Source organism: Loxodonta africana, chromosome 2, assembly GCF_030014295.1.
Source record: "Loxodonta africana isolate mLoxAfr1 chromosome 2, mLoxAfr1.hap2, whole genome shotgun sequence".
NCBI lineage: Eukaryota > Metazoa > Chordata > Mammalia > Proboscidea > Elephantidae > Loxodonta > Loxodonta africana.
This window is the reverse complement of record NC_087343.1, coordinates 97162172-97183243: the sequence shown is the minus strand read 5'-3', so window position 1 is coordinate 97183243 and position 21072 is coordinate 97162172. Positions and strand designations below refer to the sequence as shown.

At 37.7% G+C, this 21072-nt stretch overlaps 1 protein-coding gene across 1 annotated transcript in view; it reads right to left on the bottom strand.

Annotated features, from left to right (window-relative positions):
- ADGRV1 (adhesion G protein-coupled receptor V1) overlaps nucleotides 1–21072 on the bottom strand; it is a 614420-nt gene that overhangs the window by 368104 nt on the left and 225244 nt on the right. Inside the window, exons 76-80 of the mRNA XM_003404981.4 lie at nucleotides 18711–18953; nucleotides 11206–11613; nucleotides 4765–4949; nucleotides 1913–2162; nucleotides 1081–1220 (exon numbers count right to left, since the gene is read on the bottom strand). Coding sequence (XP_003405029.2) covers nucleotides 1081–1220; nucleotides 1913–2162; nucleotides 4765–4949; nucleotides 11206–11613; nucleotides 18711–18953 — 1226 coding nt within the window. The remainder of the gene's footprint in view (nucleotides 1–1080; nucleotides 1221–1912; nucleotides 2163–4764; nucleotides 4950–11205; nucleotides 11614–18710; nucleotides 18954–21072) is intronic.

The following is a 21072-nucleotide window of genomic DNA, read 5'->3' as shown; positions in this document are numbered from 1 at the left end:
AAGTGTTCCTTCTATAAGCCCTGCCTAATTTAGCACAAAGTCCTCGTTGTAATAATAGAAAATACAGCCTCACATTGAGTTAAGAATATAAGACTTAACTCAAATTATAGATTCAAGCTTGAAATATTTATTATTAATCATATATTGAGGATTACAGAGTCTCTACATGTTATGTTTAAGATCTGTCATCAAGCACAAGGAATTTCAATTAAAAAAAACTTTTTTTTTCACAAAGAATTTTGCTGTTTTGGAGGGTGGTTGGTTACTAAGGTAAACTGTTAAACTTATTTAGAATTTTAGTTTGTGTGGCTGAAATTCAGTAATAAACAGACTCTACTGACTGAACTGGAAACGCTGGTGGCGTAGTAGTTTAAAGCTATGTCTGTTAACCAAAAGGTTGGCAGTTTGAATCCCCCAGGAGCTCCTTGGAAACCCTATAAGGCAGTTCTACTCTGTCCTATAGGGTTGCTATGAGTCGGAATCAACTCAACGGCAACGGGTGGGTAATGACTGAACCTGGAACCTAGACCTCTCAGCCAGAGCTACCTGACCCTGCACGAGCTCTGAGTGGTGGTAACTCTTCTGGAACTTGGCGGTCTTTGGCAAAGTAGATTCAAAGAAAGACTCACTATATTCTTCCCATTCCTGTGCATGGCTTTAATCCCAAAACTCTAAGCCATCAATACATGGGTGAGAATTATATAACCTTGCTATCCCTCTAAATGTAGAGCATCAGCTCCAGAAACAAGCCCAGCTGAAAGGGGTAAAAAGAAGGAATTTCCTTTCTTGTGCAACAAATTAACTGATAATCTGAATTGGGTAGAACTCATGCTTCCTCCCAGGAAAGCGGTAATCATTAAGAAGTAAATAATGTGTTACATATTTAAATTGTTTTATGGCATTTGCCACCTGAACAATGCTAAGACCATTTCCTATGCCACTCACTCTTATTATGGTAGAGGTTTTTCTCCAGTCTAACGTCTCACCTGAGACTACCACCTCCGTTCAGTACAGAAAATTCGGCTCAATGATACTGGAATGGGGAACAAACACTGATTTTAAAAACTCATTAATAAGTACCTTGCAGCAGCCTGATTCCAGAGGAGACAAAGGGATGTTTGGGGAACAATTCTAGGTTCGGCAGCATAAATCCTGTAGAGAACCTCATTGTTGTCAGTCAGGGGATGTGAACTTTGACCTTTCACGCTCAGTGATAATACCTATAATGTCACAAAGGACAGAAAATCTAATGTTATTTTCTAATTAGCGTCATGACTGAATCTCCCATTCTGAACATTGTCTCATTTTTCTAGTCACTTCAGTCGCATGCTTACTACCACATTAATAGTTAGCTTACTTGTGAATGCAGCGCATCTGGTTTTCTGTGGCAGATATTCTAACTCCAGTTACTCAGCAGTCTTTAGCTGACCACTCTCGGTTTGACTAAAATTGGCTGACTCCGTCACGAGTGAAGTATATATGATCTTACATTAATGAGGAGCCCTGGTGGCACAGTGATTAAGAGCTATGGCTGCTAACCAAACGGCTGTCAGTTCAAATCCACTAGCTGCTCCTTGGAAATCCTAAGGGGCAGTTCTACTCTGTCTTATAGGGTTGCTGTGGGAGTCGGAATCAACTCCACAGCAACAGATTTTTGGGTTTTTATATTATTGAAAGCTATATATATACATAAGTTTTTTATATATATATATTTTACTCAATAAAACATGAAGAAAATACTTCCAACTATTTTTGAAACTAAACAGTCTACAAATAGTTCAGAAAGATAGAAAATTTTGCACAATTAGTTCACCATGAGCAGCACCGATCAGATCACGCAAATAGATTCTGAAGAGTGGCTGCTAAGGAAAAATCAGATTCCAACCGTGTAATTCTTGAAATGACAAATTACCTTATTTTTCAGGGCAGGAAGATTATTCCCAGCTGTAAACCACTGCTGACTGCTATACTCTGTGAACTGGACTAATTTGCATGTACTTTTCCCAGCCATTATTTCTGCATCCGGGACATCCAATAACCTCTCAGGAATTCGAATATAATCGCCTTCCTTTCCTTCAAACTTGTGCCCATTGATTTGCTGAGGATACCAGTACAGGGCCAGTATTGACAAATACGGACAACTGTCAAGGATGGTTTTGCTTCTATAACAGAAAAGCAAAAGCTCTGCTAAAATGATATGCAATTTGCTCGTGTACATCCACTTATATTTGCTAAAATGCACTGAACATGTAACAATGACACTATAAACCCAGAAGCAGTGAGGGGATATGTTTTCAATTCTTTTATGATTAAATCTCATGATTTTTGCACAGAACTTTCTGCATTCTTTTGCCTGATCCTCCTGGTAACCAAATACATGGATTTCTGAAAGCTGTTTCATGGATGTCAGATATAATCTGTGACTATACAATGTGCTTTCTGTGTTGGCCACATAGAATTGGTCAGACTAGGCTGAGGAAAGGGTATGTCCATTAAACTGAAACCCTCTGCTTTATTTAAGGGTAGCATAAACCTCACACATCTAGAGCTATGTTTTCATTAAGTCTACCTCACTCCTTTCTAACTAACCAGAGCACTGTTAATCTTAAACATGTCACTGGTAAGGGATCTTTACTCATTTAAGAGTTATGTTTTAAAGATCTCCTAGGCACAGTGAAGTTGCTTCCAAACCTCAGTGTGTTGAAATCGCTTAGAAGCTTGTTTAAAAATACAAATTTCTAGATAAATAATACTCTAGACTCACTAAAACCTTGCCAGGGACGGACACTGGGATCTAGGAATCTGTATTTTTAACTAGTCCCACATAAATGTGATGTAACGTGTCTGTGAACCCAGCATGTTTGAGAACCATGAAAAGATTAAAAAAAAAAAAAAAAAAGGTCCTAACCCTAACCCTGAAATAATCTTTGGTCTCTGACCCCTGTCTGAAGAATATATTATTAGGTAACAAATTATGCATTAAACACTAAAAGTTACATGAGCCATGATAGATGTAGAGACAAGATCATGGATCTAAATGATGCCTTGTCAAGACCTCTCTCCTGGAAAACGGAGCAGAGAATTTTAAATGGAAGACTTGAGAAAGGAAAGGAAAGGGTAAGGACTAACTTCTCCCTCCTCTAACTATACACCATCTCTAAAAAATTCTTGTCCACAATTTTAACTATCACATTTGAATAGGTGCCTTAAAGTGTCTATCTTTAATCCAGCTATTTATCCAGGGCTCTGCGCCCCTGTATCCAAGCCTCCTATTAAGACAGCTCAATCTGTACAGGCCATAGGCACCTCCATATCAGCCTGTCAAAAGCTCAGCTCTTAATCTCCCCGCCTAGTTTCCCACATCTTCACTGGTGACTCCCAGCCTAAAAGATACTTCTGCAGACCCCCAAACTAGGCTCCACGTGGGTGAGACTAGTGAACCTCAGCTCCATGGCTGCACAGTCCCATCTCTGCTCCCCCGGAATCTATCAAGATTTAGCCCAGTCAGTGCCATCATGGACTCCACTACCTTGGAAAACTGAGACCAACACCACACACAACCTCGACACAAAGGTGCCACCTCCTGGCCCTTTGTAGGGGCCAGTTTAAGATATTACATTCTTAACCTCCTCTATCCATGTCCTTCCACTACACATATCTTGACCAGTCTCACAATCTGCCTCACATTCCAGCTGAAGTGAAGGGTGGAAAAAAACAAACATTAACATGCAGACTGGCACTACTGCATGTCTATGGTGACCAACCTCAGCTGGCTCTCAATGCCCGGTGACATAGTTTTAACCTAAGAACTCACGTTAAAAGTACTACAAACCTAATTTTTAATTAGTTGTTGAGAGTTCACAGAAAGTGCCCTAAATGAAAAGATTATTCAAATTATTATACCAGATTTTTTAAATGTCTTCTTCAAAATGTCTCTTAATTTTAATGTGACTTCAATGAATGAATGCTGATGATAGCATTCGTTAAAAGAATAAATAATTAATTTAGTAGAGATTTATATACACACTCTTAACTAGACACTGTCCACTAAATAACAACCGTTGCTTTTTAAGTAACATATATATTACACTGTAAGAATTAGGGATAAATTTCAACTTACAACCACTTTTGTGCTAAATCAAATAAAAACAAAACATTTTTAAGTTGTTATACTACAATGATCCATTTTACCTTTTAAATATAATTTCTAACAACATGACATTTGAAGAATAGTAACACATAGTTAGAAAATTAACTATATAATTAATAATGAACATTAACCACATTTTTTTTTTTCTTTTCATCTTGCTAGCTTTCTGCCATGAAACTCTAGCCATGAAACAACCAGTCTGAAAATCAACAATGTTCTGAAAGCTACCTCCAAAAGGATGAAACTAAACCATACTTCAAGGGGAAGCAAAATTAACAGCACATCAAAAACTCATAAAGGTTAGAGTCACTTTTCTTTTTCTCGTATTCAGAATGTATCTTCTATTTATTATATACCTAAGGATAAACAATAGGACTTCTTATTTTTTAAAAGGTATTGCAAAATAAGAATACATTGTTGACAGCATAAATTCATTTTTTCATGATGTAGGTTTCTTCAAATAATTAACTTCACTTACCCAAGAGATACAATGCATTGGTAGTATAGTTCTTAGTTATATCATCTATATCTCAAATTTGCATTACATATTGCTTTGTAAACTATGAAAAAATACATAGATATGAGGAACCAAAAATATATTAAAAGACACTTACTTTTCACCAGGAGAGCCACAGGTAACATCAGTCAACAGAGAAAAGGCAAAACTCTCAGTCATTTCAGCAAAGTGGCTGAATCCCCTAGTATCCCTGCGCTTTGGGTTAATAAGAGCACAAAGAATTTCATAGAAGAGATTTCGGCTTTCAATACTGAACACTTGATTTTTTCCTTCAACTGTTATCTGGAAAAAATTCAAGGATGAAAGTATATCATCTTCAAAAATAAAGTTCTTGTTATATACATTGTGTATATAATACGTCTCCTTTGTTAACAATTATTAACATCTGCACTTAAAAGAGGAAACTCTGGTGGCGTAATGGTTAAGAACTACTGCTGCTAATCAAAAGGTCGGCAGTTCGAATCCACCAGGCACTCCTTGGAGACTCTATGTGGCAGTTTTACTCTGTCCTATAGGGTCACTCGCTATGAGTCAGAATTGACTCGATGGCAACGGGTTACGGGTTTGGGCACTTAAAAGGTATAAATAATTTATAAGGGAAAGGCATAATCACAAAAATATTTCCTATTTGATTAGTAGATACAGTCCAAGACGGTTGCATGGATCACTTGATTTTAATCATAAAAATTAACATCATAAGGGAAAATTAATCTCACTTTTATATACATCCCAAGGATTCTTATTCTTTTGATCAACATCTTAAAAATTAATTCTTCAAGAATATCTGTCAATAATAGAAGGAAGATTATTCTTTACTATCTATTTTTCAGTAATTGGAAGCCATGATATATCACCAAATTTTTAAAGAGTCAAATGAGAAAATCCTTCTCCAACCAAGAGTAGCCCAGAGCTCCTCGCACTCTTGCCTTTATCAGTAAGTATGACTCCTCCAACTTTAAATGAACTGAATCATTTGTTGTTTGGGAAATGGAGGTGGAGGTGAAACAGCCTTCGTGATTTTTTTCCTTGCCAGAATGATGGGGATCACATTTTTATTGTCTGACTAATCATGAGTGTGAAGCTATTGATTTCTCATTCCACTAAGTTCTTAAATACCTGAGAAAACCAAAAAAGATCACTGCCGTTGAATCAATTCCGACCCTTAGCAACCCTATAAAACAAAAACAAAAACCCTACAGGACAGTGAAACTGCCCATAGGGTTTCCAAGGCTGCAGTCTTTATGGAAGCCGGTAGCCACATCTTTCTCCTGAGGAGCGGCTGGTGGGTTCGAACCAAGTGCTTAACCACTGTGCTACCAGGGCTCCTTACATAACTGAGAAGTCCTAATTAATTTTTTAAAATCCAAATTAGTCATCACTTTCTAGGTGATTCCTACACTAATCCGCACTCACCAACACGCCTGATCACTCTGTAATTTGCACGTACCATTATTAATGAATTTATGACAACCTGGAAATGATCTGTTTGTTTCTCCTATTAGATGACCTCATTGAGTAAATGGGTCATGTTCCCCACATTATTTTGTAGCTCTGTAACCTAGCACAGTACCAAACTCACAGCAAGACTCAAGATCTGAACTTATTAGGGTAGCCATCTCAACGATAGTAAGGAGGAGTAGAAAATAATCCACAGGCAAAGTATGATAAAAGGTACAGAACAAAAACTTTACAAAGTAAAAATTACAATAGGGGCAGTGAACAGTCCATTGGGCATGGAAACAAACAAACAATATTCTAAATGGAAGACAAGCTCAAGATAGTCACCCAGAACTCAGAGAAAATATAACAGACAAGTAGGACAAATTCACAGGATCCAATGAGCATATAAAAAAGCACGTAGAAGAAGAAAAAAAAAAAAATTGTTCCTTGTTAAGCTAAAAAATATTCATGTCAAAAGATGCAGAGATTACTTCATATCAAAGACTATTAAGGGACAATATCAGATGTATCTTGTTAATTTTTTAATATTATTTCAAGAGTTAAAAAAAAGTTCTACCAGAAAACAGACAGGAAAAAAAAATTACTAATAGAGAAATGAAAATCAGTTTGACATCAGAATTTTCTGAAAATGAAACACCAGAAGCCAGCAGTGCAACATGTACAGAAGTTTAAGGATTAAAGGATTCTAGAGCTAGCCAAACTTTCATTCATATTCAAGATCAATGCAAATTTTGTTAGTAAAGCACTCACAAAGAAAACAAAAGGCTATTTAAGTAACACGTGCTTTGTATGACTCTGTTCTCAGCATTAACTCCTCTAGGTCTCACAACCATTTTGTGAGGAAGGTCCTACTGCTTTCTTTGTGGATAAGGAAACTGAGGCGGAAAGAGGGAGACTAACCTGTCCAAGAACACAGATTTGGTAAATGAGAGGCCAGGAGGGGCTTACAACAGCCGCCCTGCCCTCACTCTCCAAATCACCTATTTGCTCATCCTAAAATAATAACACAACTGCCAGGCAAGTCGGTCAAAATTATTGCAAGTACAAATATAAAACCAACCAGTAAAATAAGAGTTAAGTTTAAATTATCGTTGGCATAAATACAAAATAAGTCCAATGTAAAAAAAAAAAAAGCATTGAAATATAAGATACATATTAAAAAGTATATGATAAAAAAAACAGTCTGGCTCTAAAAGGCCATTTTACATAAACAACAACAAAAAACCATAAAAAAACTATCAAAATTGGCTTATGAACAAGGACAAAGTTTAGATCAACCACAGGAAAAAAAATGAAAAAGCTGTCAAGATGGGGTGGGGGAGACCTTTCAGAGGGAAATCTATGAAACTTTCCCAGAAGAAATAATCCCTGAGCTTGTTCAAGTGTTCCAGGGCACAGAAGTAGAGGTAATGCCTCTGGAGGTGTTTTACCAAGCTTCAATAATCCTCAAACCAAAACCTGACAAAAATTTTAAATTACCATATTAAATCCACCACGGTCTTAAAAGGCTGCTTATTGTTATTAAGGCAACTGACAGCTTTTTAAAATAATTTTCACTGCACCATGCCTGAGCAAATCAGGGTTTAAGAATATTACGTCATAGTAAAAATTTGTCCAAACCTACTGCTGGATTTTATCCAGAAAATCTTTACAGTGAGTCATTTAAAGCTGTTGCTCTTATTTAGCATAATATTTGAATCTTCTGAATGTAAATAAGCCATTTTTAGTGTGTGTGTCATGGTAATATCTAATTCATAATTCAGTTTAATTATTTATGATAGAACCAGTAAAAAGAAATCAACATGTGCTACTTGATAATTCTGCTTAAGTATTGATTCTCAACCGATAACATGTAGCTTTCTTAGTAACATATAGTAACATGCAGTTACTATGGAAAAAAAAGTACCAGAATTCCCTTATATCTTCTCTATATTATACAAAACTAGGCTTTCTTTTCTACCCTAGAATGTAGTTACTGTACAGTCTTTCTTTCTTCTTGGCTAATATATGTTGCTCTAAAGTAATAGGTTGGAAACCCTGGTGGCATAGTGGTTAAGTGTTACAGCTGCTAACCAAAGGGTCGGCAGTTCGAATCCACCAGGCACTCCTTGGAAACTCTGTGGGGCAGTTCTACCCTGTCCTATACGGCCACCATAAGTCGGAATTGACTCGACGGCACCGGGTTTGGTTTGGAAAGTAATAGGTTATACAGAAGACAGAATTTTTTGGAGAAACTAAAACTTACAAATATGAAACAATTTCACTTAGAATATAAGACCTTATAAAGCTCTATCCAGTACTTGAAAGCTGTATTTTGTATTCCTAATTTGAAGATATATTAGAGTATATTTTAATTACCTATGGTACATATATATTGTTGCCAAATAAAGTACAGGTCACCTAGTTAAATAATGCATAATTTTTAGTACAAACATTTCCCAAAGAGTGCATCTAAAAAACATTAATCTTCATGTGAAAATTTTAGTATTTTATACTAAATAATTTGTCTACCTGAAATTCAAACTTAATGAGGTGTCCTGTGTTTTTATTTGTTAAATTTAGCAACACTATCTATGTGTGATTATCCACACAGTGCCTGTTTCAGGGCTTCGAACCAGTTCAAACCCCTGCTAAGAATTTGAATTTTTAACAAGTCCCCTGATGAGAATTCATATTTCCATTCCAGATATACTGAATTAGAATCTACATTTGAACAAGATCCCCAGGTGATTCTTATGTATCACTTCCTGGGCACTTGTTAGAAATGCAAATTCTCAACAGGGGTCCAAACCAGAATGAACCAGTTTGAAGTCCTGGTTTCATTATTGTTCTTATGACTACAAATGTCTAAAACATGAATAATAAAAGTCAGTCTCCTAAATTATCAGATTTCAGTACTAATGTACATATAAAAATGGTATTTGAGAAGACAATATACTATAAAACTAAAAAAAAAATTAGTTGACAATAGCTTGACTTGCAAATAATCAAGAGCAAAGAAGGCTTCAGTTGTAACGCAATAATACATTTTCTTTTAGGAATTCAAATGATGTTTTCTACTTGATTTTTATGATATATTTATAATATTCTGAACGTATTTTATTCCTCTAACAATCCCCAGGTTATTTATTTCAATAAAGTGTGTTAATATACAAAAAAGAACTACATACTTTTATAATGATTACTCAAAACAAGTTAACTACATTTACCCATAGGCGTTTCATAATTGCTTCATTACTCATGACAGAACCAATAAAAAGAAATCAACACGTACTACTTGACAACTCTACTTAAGTGTTGATTTTATTCCCAACTAATAACAGGTAGTTCTTTTATATAAGTTACTAAAGAAAAAAAAAATTTCCTTATATCTTCTCTACAGCATAAAAAACTAGGTTCTCTTTTCTACCCAAAAACACAGTTACTGTACAGTCTTTCCCTCTTCTTGGCTAATATCAGCTTGCCATTGCCCTATGCCATTTTATCATTAGAAAATGTTAAGTAACAATAAAGTTCTTATCTTTAGAACTTTTTTCTCTACATAAAATAGTAGTCTCTTCTCTTTGAAAACTACTTGGCAAGGCTTCCTCTTTTTGGCTATATACATTATAATTTTCTTTTCTTCCTTTCAGGCACTGTATTTTAGGAGATACCATAGGAAGTAAAATAGGCAAAATAATTTAATGCCCCATTATGTACATTTTAAGTATTTAAAGGTCACTGGCACAGTGGTTAAAGTGCTCAGGTGATAACTGAAAAGACGACAGTTGGAACCCATCAGCCACTATGCGGGGGCAAAAGACCTATCACTCTGCTCCTGTAAAGATTACAGGCCAGTGGCATCACTAGGGGTGTACAGGGGGGTGCAGACTACACCCCCTGACACTATGAAAAGAGATGATTCCAAAATGGCCCCAGGGTCCAAAGCAGCAATGGACGAGCTGGTTCCGCTGGGAGAGAGGCCACTAAGGCAGTTGTCACCCTTCACCCAGTGCAGTAACTCATCACCACCACCACCCCTACCCCCTCATCACCCTCCAGTTAGGGTGCAGGTGGCTGGGCCATGGCACCCACCATTGGTAGAGAGGAGGGTCTCCATCTTGGTCAATGGGAGAGGGAAGGAGCTGTGCGGACCCATGGGGAGCAGAGCCGGACCAGGCCACTCCATCCACCAGGGGGGTACGCTGGCCGGTCCCACCCCAGGTGGAAGGGGGGGACACAATGAGTTACCACGCTTGGTGACACCAACCCTAGTAACACCACTGTTACATCCTAGGAAACCCTATGGGGCAGTTCTACTCTGTCTATAGGGTTGTTATGAGTTGTAATTGACTCGATGGCATACAACATGTTGAAAAATACAGTATTCTAAGTTTATATGTACATACTTAGAGCTCTTTATACTTGAATACAAATACGTCGATAAGAAATATCTTGATAAGAAAACCCCAAATAAACCCCTATAGGAGTCTTTTCCTTTAGTAATTTTTCTTTTCTTTTCTTCATTTATAATTCTTAGAATATTACATCTCCATTTAATTCCATCATTTGCAGAGATGAAAATTAATGAAGATATTAAACATAAAAGCTAGTTGGTCCAAGTCCATGCCAACCTGAAGGCCCGAATCATCTGGGTATTCCTTTATCCTCCATTTCTGCCCAGAAGCAGCCACAGACAAACAGAGGGCAACAGCTTCTTTCCTGCGGCACTACAACTAAAAGAACTACATGGATAATCTAGTCCAACTCTTCTTTTTATGGAATCTGAAAACCAAGGCACAGCCCCCAAAGTTAATCAGCCAGTTTCTGAAGAATTAGAATGAGCCTGCAGTTGCTGACACCTGGTGCCTCTATTCAGACCCCAGGCTATCAACGTTTTCAAGAGCACAGCAGTCACTTACCATTCCCCAGTTTAAGACCAAGTTTTCCAACGAGACATCAGTCACATCCAAGAAACAGTAGACTGTCAGATATTACAAATTCCATTCTTATGTTCAGAAATGTAATACTATCATAATTTCATTATAATTTACATAATAACTGACACCAACTGCTTACATCTGCAAGGACTTCTTACCTTGCCTATTAAATGCAAGATGGCGCTGAGCTGTTCATCTGTGTTCTCCGTGGCCACTTTCATGTTAATGTTGTGGAGCACCCTGTTGAGAATGTCACTATCCAGGGGCTGGTGCAGCTGTTCTGCAAGCCCCCAAACAGCCTGAGAATCCAAGTCAGCGACGAGAGTGATGTTGGCAGTCCCGTATACTTTATCAATTCTGGCCCCACCTTTTGGGTCAAAAAGCACAATCTGGAAGCGTTTAGGAAATGGATTTAAAGATGCCATCTCTGGGGTTAGGATGATGTCCACTATGGTGTTTCTCTGCCCAGGTTCAAACACCAGTGTGCCTTCAGTTCTCACAAAATCCTTCCCAGAAATAGCTGGAGATATGAGAGTACGGCCGATTGTTTCAGCACTCCTCAGCTCCTAGAAATTAAACACCGCCACTTCGGTGAAACTATAACACGTTTGATCTTGTTCTAAACAAATTCTTACTATTTAAACAAATTCTATTTCTCTTAGGCAAAATGCTGAGCAACACCAACCTTACTACTAAAACATGAGGTTTTAGTTTTTGTAATCTCCTAAGAGAGAAAAACATGTATCATTTCGTGATGGGGTTAGGAAAGCTAGATGCCTTTCAGAGAGGATAACAAAGAAATAGGAATTCAAGGTCAGAGAACAGACTGAGAAAGCAAATTAGAAAAGAAATATCACCATTCCCTCTTACAGAATTTCTCCAATTGTGAATGCACTAAAAATTGTGAGTGCACAACTCTAAATAACACATACTGTAAGATACAAGTATCAAGGAAAAGATGAGAAATTTACATTTTAATTCACACCTAGAAATTTTTCTTGGGTTGAGGGGTAAGGAGGGAGTAAGGAGAAGAGGGAGGGAAAGAAGGAGGAAGCCAAAGAAACTGGCCTCTTGTTATTTACACTTAGATATGGAAATATCCTAAGGAATAAGGTCCTGGACATAAATAGTTCTGAATTCTTCAAATTATGGTTATTAAAAGTATTTTGGGAAGTGAAGCATGAACACACAGCTAAGGAAGAACCAAACAAATGTGTATTTATTTACTACTGAGCCAACAAATCGGTGGCTTATTAAGGATGCAGATGGGACTAGCAGAATACCTGTTCTAGTGGATGAGATAGACAATGTAAAGGCTATGGAATTAACAATATAATTTTACATGAAGACGAGTTCTATGAAGAAATATAACTGGATAAGGGGAGGTAGGGTGATAGTAAGGGTACTATTTTAGATAAAGCTGGTCATGGAAGGTCTTGAAGTGAGGTCTGAACAGACACCTCAGTGAAGTAAAGCAACAGGCCATGTAAGGATCTGGAGAAAATATTTAGGCAGAGCGAACAGCAACTGCAAAGGTTCTAACATGGGGGCCATCCTGGAATATCAGAGGAGGACCAGTAGCCCAGTGTGACCAGAAGAAGGAGGAAAGTGATAAAAGCTGAAGCTAGAGACGTGGACAGGAGTTAGATCATGTAGGTCATTATGCTAAGCGTGGTAGGAAGATACTGCAAGATTTGAGCAGGAGAGTAACACATTTTGTTTTATATTTTCTTGAGTGTTCTGTTGTTTATAGTTAGGTTGTAGCAAGAGATGAACATGAAGGAAAGGAGAAAGGATAGGTGGTTTTTGCACCACTATAAGCAAGAAGTAATGTTAGCCTGGAATAGTGTTGTATGAGTGAAAAGAGTGAGAAGTTTTCAGATTACGAATATATTCTGAATGTAGCACCAACGGGACTTTCTGATGAATTCAATGTTGGTGCAGAAAAAGAAAAGATTGAGCTTAACTCCTAGCTGTTTGCCTGATTAACTAGATGAATGGTATAAACGTGGGATAAATATATTGAAATCAAGAGTTATTTATTATAAATATTAAATCCAAGATGCCTTTTAGACATTCAAGTTTAGATGTCAAGCAGCAGCAATAAAATATATGAGTTTGGATCCAGTAAGAGACAAGGCTAGAGATGGAAATTTGGGAGTGACCAGTCGATAGGTGATATTTAAGGAACAAGCCTGGATGATCTAATCAACGGAGTAGATCTTAGCTGGACCCCAACATTTACTGGTCAGAACAAGCCAATGAAGGTGACAGGAAGGAACTGCCAAAAATGTAAGAGGAAAACCAGGGAAGTGTGGTATTAAGAAGTTCAGAGAAGATTTGCATAACTCATGAAGGAGGAAGTAATGAATTGTGTCAAAAACTCAATGAAGCTCAATGAAGAGGAAGGCTTTTCAGGAGCATATTCAGTGCAATGGTGGAACAAAAAGCCTTACTGAAGGGAGTTTAAGATAGAATAAGCATAATATCTAGGGCAGACTACATAGCCTGAAAAATGCTCCAACTGAAATGACTAAAATGTTGGATAAAATATTAAAAAATCTTTTAAATGCATTGTGAGGCTATTAAGAAAGGAATGAACTATGGGGCCAAAAAGGGTTAAAGTATCATTAGTATCTATGAGTCAGAATCTACTCAAAGGGAATGGGTTTATGGGTTAAGGCACTACCATTAATACTGTTTGCTAAGTCTATAATTTGCAGGGAAAAATGACAAAATGGATATTCATGAAAATATATTGTTCATAAATGAGTGTCTTTTATGAGTTACATGCTAACAAAGACGTGTTTTTCAAGGAATTATTTATGAATAATATAGAACAAATATAAATAAGTATGATAGAGATACTGACATTCAGATTTTTGGGGGGGGCAACTTCGATTCCCCTTTTCATCTGAATGTATGAACCAGTTGAAACTGGCTCAAATCGCTTTATTATCTGTTCTTCTCCAGTTCCCCTTCTACTCTTCAAAGTAGTGAACATATGATGATATGTATTTCATGAGAGAAAAAGAAGAATAAACCACTTTTTTTGACTCATTTCTCTTCCTACCTTACAGTCAAAACAAAAATGTTAAATCCTCCCCCCGGCCCCCCCATGAATCAAAATACTTCTCTTTCAACTGACACCACTTCAAGGCTGCTTAGAATGAAGTTTATTTTTAGGGTGTTACATCAAAGAGGCAAAAGTCCTGGTGGCACAATGGTTAAGCACTCAGCTGCCAGCCCAAATGTCAGCAGTTTAAACCCACCAGCCACACCATGGGAGAAAGATGTGGCAGTCTGCTTCCATAAAGACTGTAGCCATGGAAACCATATGGGGGAGTTCTACTCTGCCCTATAGGGTAGCTATGAATTGGAATTGACTCGATGACAACAAGTATATTACAGACAGTTTTGTCTCTTCTTTGCTGAGCTGTGAACTTTGTCATAAAGGCAAGCTTTTCTACCTGGAAAGCTTCCAAAACAGCTTACTAGAGACAATTCAACTCCCATCCTCCTATCTCTGGCTCATGTGGTTGCTACAACATATTTGTCATATATATGTTACATTTTATGCCCAGAAGGTTCTACTTGTTTGGGCCACCCAGTATGAGTCACATAACCAAGCACATAATAAACTAGACTTCATAATAAAAATTTGTAACGTTGAAGCCTAAGAGTCACCAGGGTTGGAATCTTGAAAAAATGCTGCTATGGACTGGATTGTGTCTCCAAAAAAATATCCTGAAACCCTAACCCCTGTTACTTGTTGTCTTAGGCTGGGTTCTCTAGAGAAGCAAAACCAGTGAAGTGTCTAGAGAGAGAGATTATATCAAGGAAAAGGCTCATGCAGTTGTAGAGGCTGGAAAGCCCCAAGTCTGTGGGTCAGGTTGGCAGTTTCTCCTGATTCATGTAGCTTCAGGGACTGGAGAATCCAAGATCAGCATGTCAGACAACAGGTCTCTAGCTCACAAGCTGCAGAGGCCAATGAATCCCAAGATCGGCAGGTAAGCCACTAGCTCAAGTCCCAAGAACTGGAGGTCAGATAAACAGGAGCCAACTATAGGATCCAGAGCGAGCAAAAGCCCGCAAGCCTTGCCAGAAAGTCCACCTATATTGGATGTAGGCCACATCCCCAAGGCAACTCCTTTTCAACCGATTAACTACTCACAGTAGATCCCATCATGGAGGTGATCACATTATATCAGATCTCATCATGGAAGCAATCAGATCGTACAACTGCCAAACTGCATCATAACTGCCAAACCACTGAGAATCATGGCCCAGCCAAGTTGACACACACCTTAACAATCACAGTCCATATGAGTCAGACTACTCTGATTATTACTTTGACTCTCCTGTCCATCATGGTAACCATGCCCACCTTGTCTTTGTCAACTGAGTACTGCCACTTGGCCCCTACTACCATAGGGTCCAATCAGCCCCATTGTCATTAGGTGTCTTAATTCAGTTAGGGAAGTTCCCACTGTCAAATCTCACTTGAATAAAATAGCAGTTACAGCAGTCCTTAAGGATGGTGGGGCCCCCTTCACAAATTTGTTCTCCATTGTGGCAAAAGGTGTGTCCTCTGGACACTCTGTGTATGTCTGTTGGTCTAACCTGAATAATCCATTCTAATATGCCAGTTTCCCTAAGTCTTTAGAAACCTTCGTATACAGTATACCAAGGCAGTTCTGGTGCTTCAACTTGATTTAGTATAGGCCACCATATAACGTGTGCTTCAGCAACCCAACCAAATAAACTATTAGATCCTTTCCTAACTTCTTGAGCTGAAACATTGAACGATGAATCTGTGCTTAGTGGGCCTATGACAATAAACTCAGACTGATCCATCTTTATGTTCCCTGCATCATTATCCCACACACATAATAGCCATTTCCACATATATTCCTCAAGTTTCTGTTTGTATATATTAGAAAAGTCAAACGGTTCTTTTGAAGTGTAGCGTACCTTCTCCTGGATCACACTTTGTACTTCAGCTTTGGGGGTGGCTGAGATTTAAGTCTAGTTATAGGTCCTGAAGCCAAAATGGGTGGTGGGGATGTATTTTGAGAACATTCAGCATTGTCTTGTAAAGCATCTGCCTCAGGTGATGCCACAGGCAATGACTCAGACTACAGCTCTCAGACACAGCTGGGTTAATCTCATCAGATGGGAGTGGAGAGGCTAATGGTTTCAATGGGAAGGGTGGCTTACCAGACAAAAATAGAGTAATCTCTTCAGACAGGAGAGAGCTGGTTCTGTTGGCAGGAGTGATTCAACAGAATTTAGGGCTCAGCGTCCTCAGCTTCCTGATTATCTGCCCATATTTCCCCATCCCATGTTTCAGGATCCCATTTCTTCCCAATCAATGCCCTCACTTTAACTTGAGACACTACTCGAGTTTGGGAATTCAGTTGGCATTGTAATTTAGCCACTCTTGTTTTAAGACTTAGGTTTTGGTTTTTGGAAGTATCATTTTTGTTACTACAAGAAATAAGGCTTTCTTTCAAGGCACAAGTGGAAACTTTGAGGTCAATTATGTGGTGCTTAAGCTTTGATTCTGAAGCCTTGAGCTAATCTCTTTCTTTCACCACTTTGTCTGGCTAAAGTAAGACCAACCAAGTAGCTTCCTTATATTCCTCATTATGACAAAACTGTAGTCAGGTATCAAACATGCAATCGCCCAGAGCCTTGCCTTTCACCAATATCTGATTTATCGGTGGTGGTATTTTGCATATTTCTATTGCCACCTCAGTCCATGGATTAGCAGTTCCTTCCTTACTACTGGAAGCAGAGGCATCAACATCTTTAAGATTAACCAGACTTGAAAACCAATTTAGAAAATTCAGGCTTACAATTTTGTTTCTCCAGAACCAGTCTCAGTACCAAAAGTCTTGGGCTGGGTCCTCTAGAGAAGTAAAGCCAGTAAAGCATATAAATATAGAGAGATTTATATCAAGAAAATGGCTCATCCAGTTGTAAAGACTGGAAAGTCCTAAGTCCATGGGTTGGGCTCAGGCTTCTCCTGACTCACGTAACTTCAGGGGCTGACAAACTCAAGATTGGCAGGTGATACAACAGGCCTCTGTCTCACAGGCTGTGGAGGTCAACAAATCTCAGGCTGGCAGGTCTCTGACTCACAGACTGCAGAGGCTGATGATTCCCAAGATCATCAGGTAAGCTGTTAGCTCAAGTTCCAAGAACCAGAGGTCAGGTGAAGAGCCAGCCAGCTTGCAGGATCCAGAGGGAGCAAAAGCCTGTAAGCCTTGCCAGAAAGTCCACCTATATTGGATACAGTCCACACCCCCAGGAAAACCCCTTGCAACTGATTAACTACCCACAGCACATCCCATCATGGAGGTGGTCATATCAGATCTCATCATGGAACTGATTACGTCATTATATGACTACCAAACGACATCGTAACTGCTAAACCGCTGAGAATCATGACCCACCCAAATTGACACAGAACCTTAATGACACTTGTGAATGTGATCTTGGTTCGAAATAGGGTCTTTGAAGATATTATCAGTTAACGAGCACTGACATTGGAGTAGCGCAGGTCTTAATCCAATATGATTGGTGTCTTCATAAAAGAGAAGAGACACACAGAGGGAAGGTGGCCATGTGAAAGATGGAGTTATGCTGCAACTGCAAGCAAGGAACACCAAAGATCACTGGCCATCACCAGAAGTTAGGAGAGAAGGATGGAACAGATTCTCCTTCAGAGACCTCAGAAGGAATCAACATGGCAAACACCATAATTTTGGGCTTCTAGTCTCCAGAACTATAAGAAAATAAATCTCTGTCATTTTAAGCCACTAAATTTGTGGTACTTTGTACAGCAGCCCTAGTAAACTAATACAAGGGGAAATGGTAGCATTCACCAGCTGAAGGCTTTCAAATCTTGGGTTCCCTGGAATTGTATGATTCAAGGAAAAAACGAGAGTGCACTAATGTGGGTAAACTTCAGTCCCCACAGTCATGCTTCAAGTTGAGTAGATACAATTTTCTGTGCTTTAATAGGCAAAGATTTTGATACTAAAACAAAATTTAAAAAAATACTGCTAGAAAGGTGCAGAGGTGTTGTTTGTATCCAGCTCTGAATCAGGTCACTTAGCGCGATGCAGTATTATTGTATTGGGTCTCTAGATACCCATCGGCTACCTCTCTTTCAGTTGATGTCGCATAATGGGATGGATTGTGAAAGAACAGGCAGTAAGAACTCACAAACTCACAGCTTTGAAGGAATATACCTATTGGTGAGTTTTTGAAGTTGCGAAGAAGTAAATTTTCAACTAGTTCAGATATAAACCTTAAGATGGTCCTTATTTTTTCATTCCAGTCATATACAATTACACTATAAAGCACTTTGAACTCTTTAGAAATTTTCTAGAACGGATTTATGTAAGACAAATTGCACTGTATAATCAACTTTGTCAAAGAAAAATGGAAAAGCCTATCAGTTTAACACATGATACAAGTGTTATCCATGAATGAAGAACTGAGCTATTTAAAGGATAAACAATATAAATTAATATAATGGGAATTACAGTGATACTGTCAGAAAGCAATGTATCAATCATTCTTTTTCATGACACTCGCTACAGTTAAATAAGAAAACCTTAATGTGCATTAATATGTTTTCCATGCTTACCTGGGTACTGTAGTTAACGGATATCATTAGTGCTGGCCCAGAATCTCTGGCCACCTGCAAACTGATTAAAGTGGACTTCTTATAAGCCACTGCCAGCCGAGAACCCACAGAAAAATATACGAGGCTTTGAGGTTCATTGCCCCGTAAGACTTTAATCTGAGCAAATCTGGCACTGTTGTTTATTGCAGCTCCAGCAGTTACTTCATAGAGCTCCACAAAAAAATACATTTCAACCTGAGGTATCTGACAATGAGAAAAAGGAAGGCGGAGAGGAGGGAAAGGGCTGTTACTAATACATTTCCATTTTTTGGTAATTCTGATATTAACAAATTATATCATTCATATACATAATTACAGAAATAAATATTCTGTAAAATTATAAAATTAAATTCTTATATTAGATTACCATGGGATTTATTTTTTTCACTCTCTTCCTAAGGAACACATTACTTTCTCTGGGTGAGCTTCTTACTAGAAAATCAATGTCAGGAGACAGCCTGTGTGTACTTCAATACGAAAAAAGACAAATATAGTGTATTCATACAATGAAATTCTATTTAGTAGTCAAAAGGAATGATCTAGTTCAATATTCATTCAGATGAATCTTAAAAACACAACGATGAGTGAAAAAATCGAGTTGCATAACAGTATGTACGGTATGATACCATAAATGTAAAGTGAGAAATGACGCCATGCTAGATATTGTTCATTGATACATATTTGTGTAAAGATTTTAAAAACATCATGACAGCTGTTGCCCTGAGTAGAGGGGTCAGGGTAGAGTTGGGGCAGGATAGGGAGTTAGAGAATCACATTGGAAGTAGGGAAAAAAAGGTCAGCTTTGTTAGGTTTTATTTTATTTCTTGTATTTTTAATAGGTGTAAAATAAATATTACCAAATACTGATAATAGACAATTCTGTGATTTTATATATTTTTCTAAATTTCCCAAAATTAAGTATCCAACAAATTTAATCTACTGGTTATAGTCTGCTCATGTGTTACCTCGGTTCTTTCTCAACAATTTTAAGAATTTTTTTTTTTTCTAAAGCCTAAATTCAATATTACAACATACTGTCAATCGCCTGTTTTTACTAATGATTATTCTTACATGAAAAATCTAAAAGTGTTAGCAGTATTGTTAGTCTCCTGGCTTAACCCAAAGAAGCAAAGGTGTTACATTTTTTGACTGTACATTTCATTGTCTAATTTGGTATAATGCATGACCATGATTTATCAGCAAGGGTCTTATTCACCATTTGTTTTGTGAGCATTTTAACGATCACGATCATGTCGCGAAACAATACAACAAACCCTTTAGTATTATCCAAGAATGTCATATCTTAGTCACACAGTAAATAAACTTTAATCTCCTTTTGTTGTCTGAAGAAATGTGGTTAGCTTTCCTATAGCCCATATCATTCCTTACTTTTCCTGACCAACTGTCAATAAATATTAAAATATAAAGATAACTGTACTCTTCTCACTTTTGAGAAACCAAATTTAGCAAATATAATAAACTAAAACACTAGGGAAGTATGGGTAACCATATTTAAGAGCTATTGTTCCCTAATGGCTAAGTGAACTTGAATTCACAAGTTTTTTTTCTAACTAAGGATTTCAGTACAATGCATTTCCAACAGAGACTCTTGTCTTTATTTTCCAGTAAAATATTCCTTCTCATTGTGGTGATGATTAGAACATTACTAAAAACCACTTACACTCAAAAGACTATGTTACAATCTCAGTAAAGAATTATCTAAAATTGAACAGTGTATATAGATGGATGCCAACACTTAATTAGACTAGAGACAAAAGAAACCTTCCAGTTTTACAAAGAAGTGCTCTATTCAAGCATACATCTGAAGTATATTGGGAAACCAAGCCATACTGATCAAATCTGAGCCTCTCTAGACTCCCAAGCCTGATTGTAGGGAGACCTCACAAGCACCCATTTCATGTGTAACTGCCAGCAGGTCTCTTCCCTGGTTAGGTCATAAGCATTGCAGGATGATAGCATTAAAACAGAGTCCTGGTGGTGCAGCAGTTAAGAGCTCAGCTGCTAACCAAAAAGTCGGCAGTTCAAATCCACCGGCCATTCCTAATGCACAACTTCAAAGGAAGGTATGAAAATATGGGTATCACTGTAACCTTAGGAAAAGATTAATATAACTGTTACAGTAACCCTCAGAAAGTGAAAGAACAAGTAGAGAAGTAATGAAAAATAATAAATCTACAGGGTTGTTGTATTGTAATAGTCTTAAGTACAGTTACATGTTTGAAATAATTGTATTTGTGTATGTGTACTCTATTGTTGTTCAGCATGTACAAAGAACCAGTTACACCTTTTGTGCATTCATGAT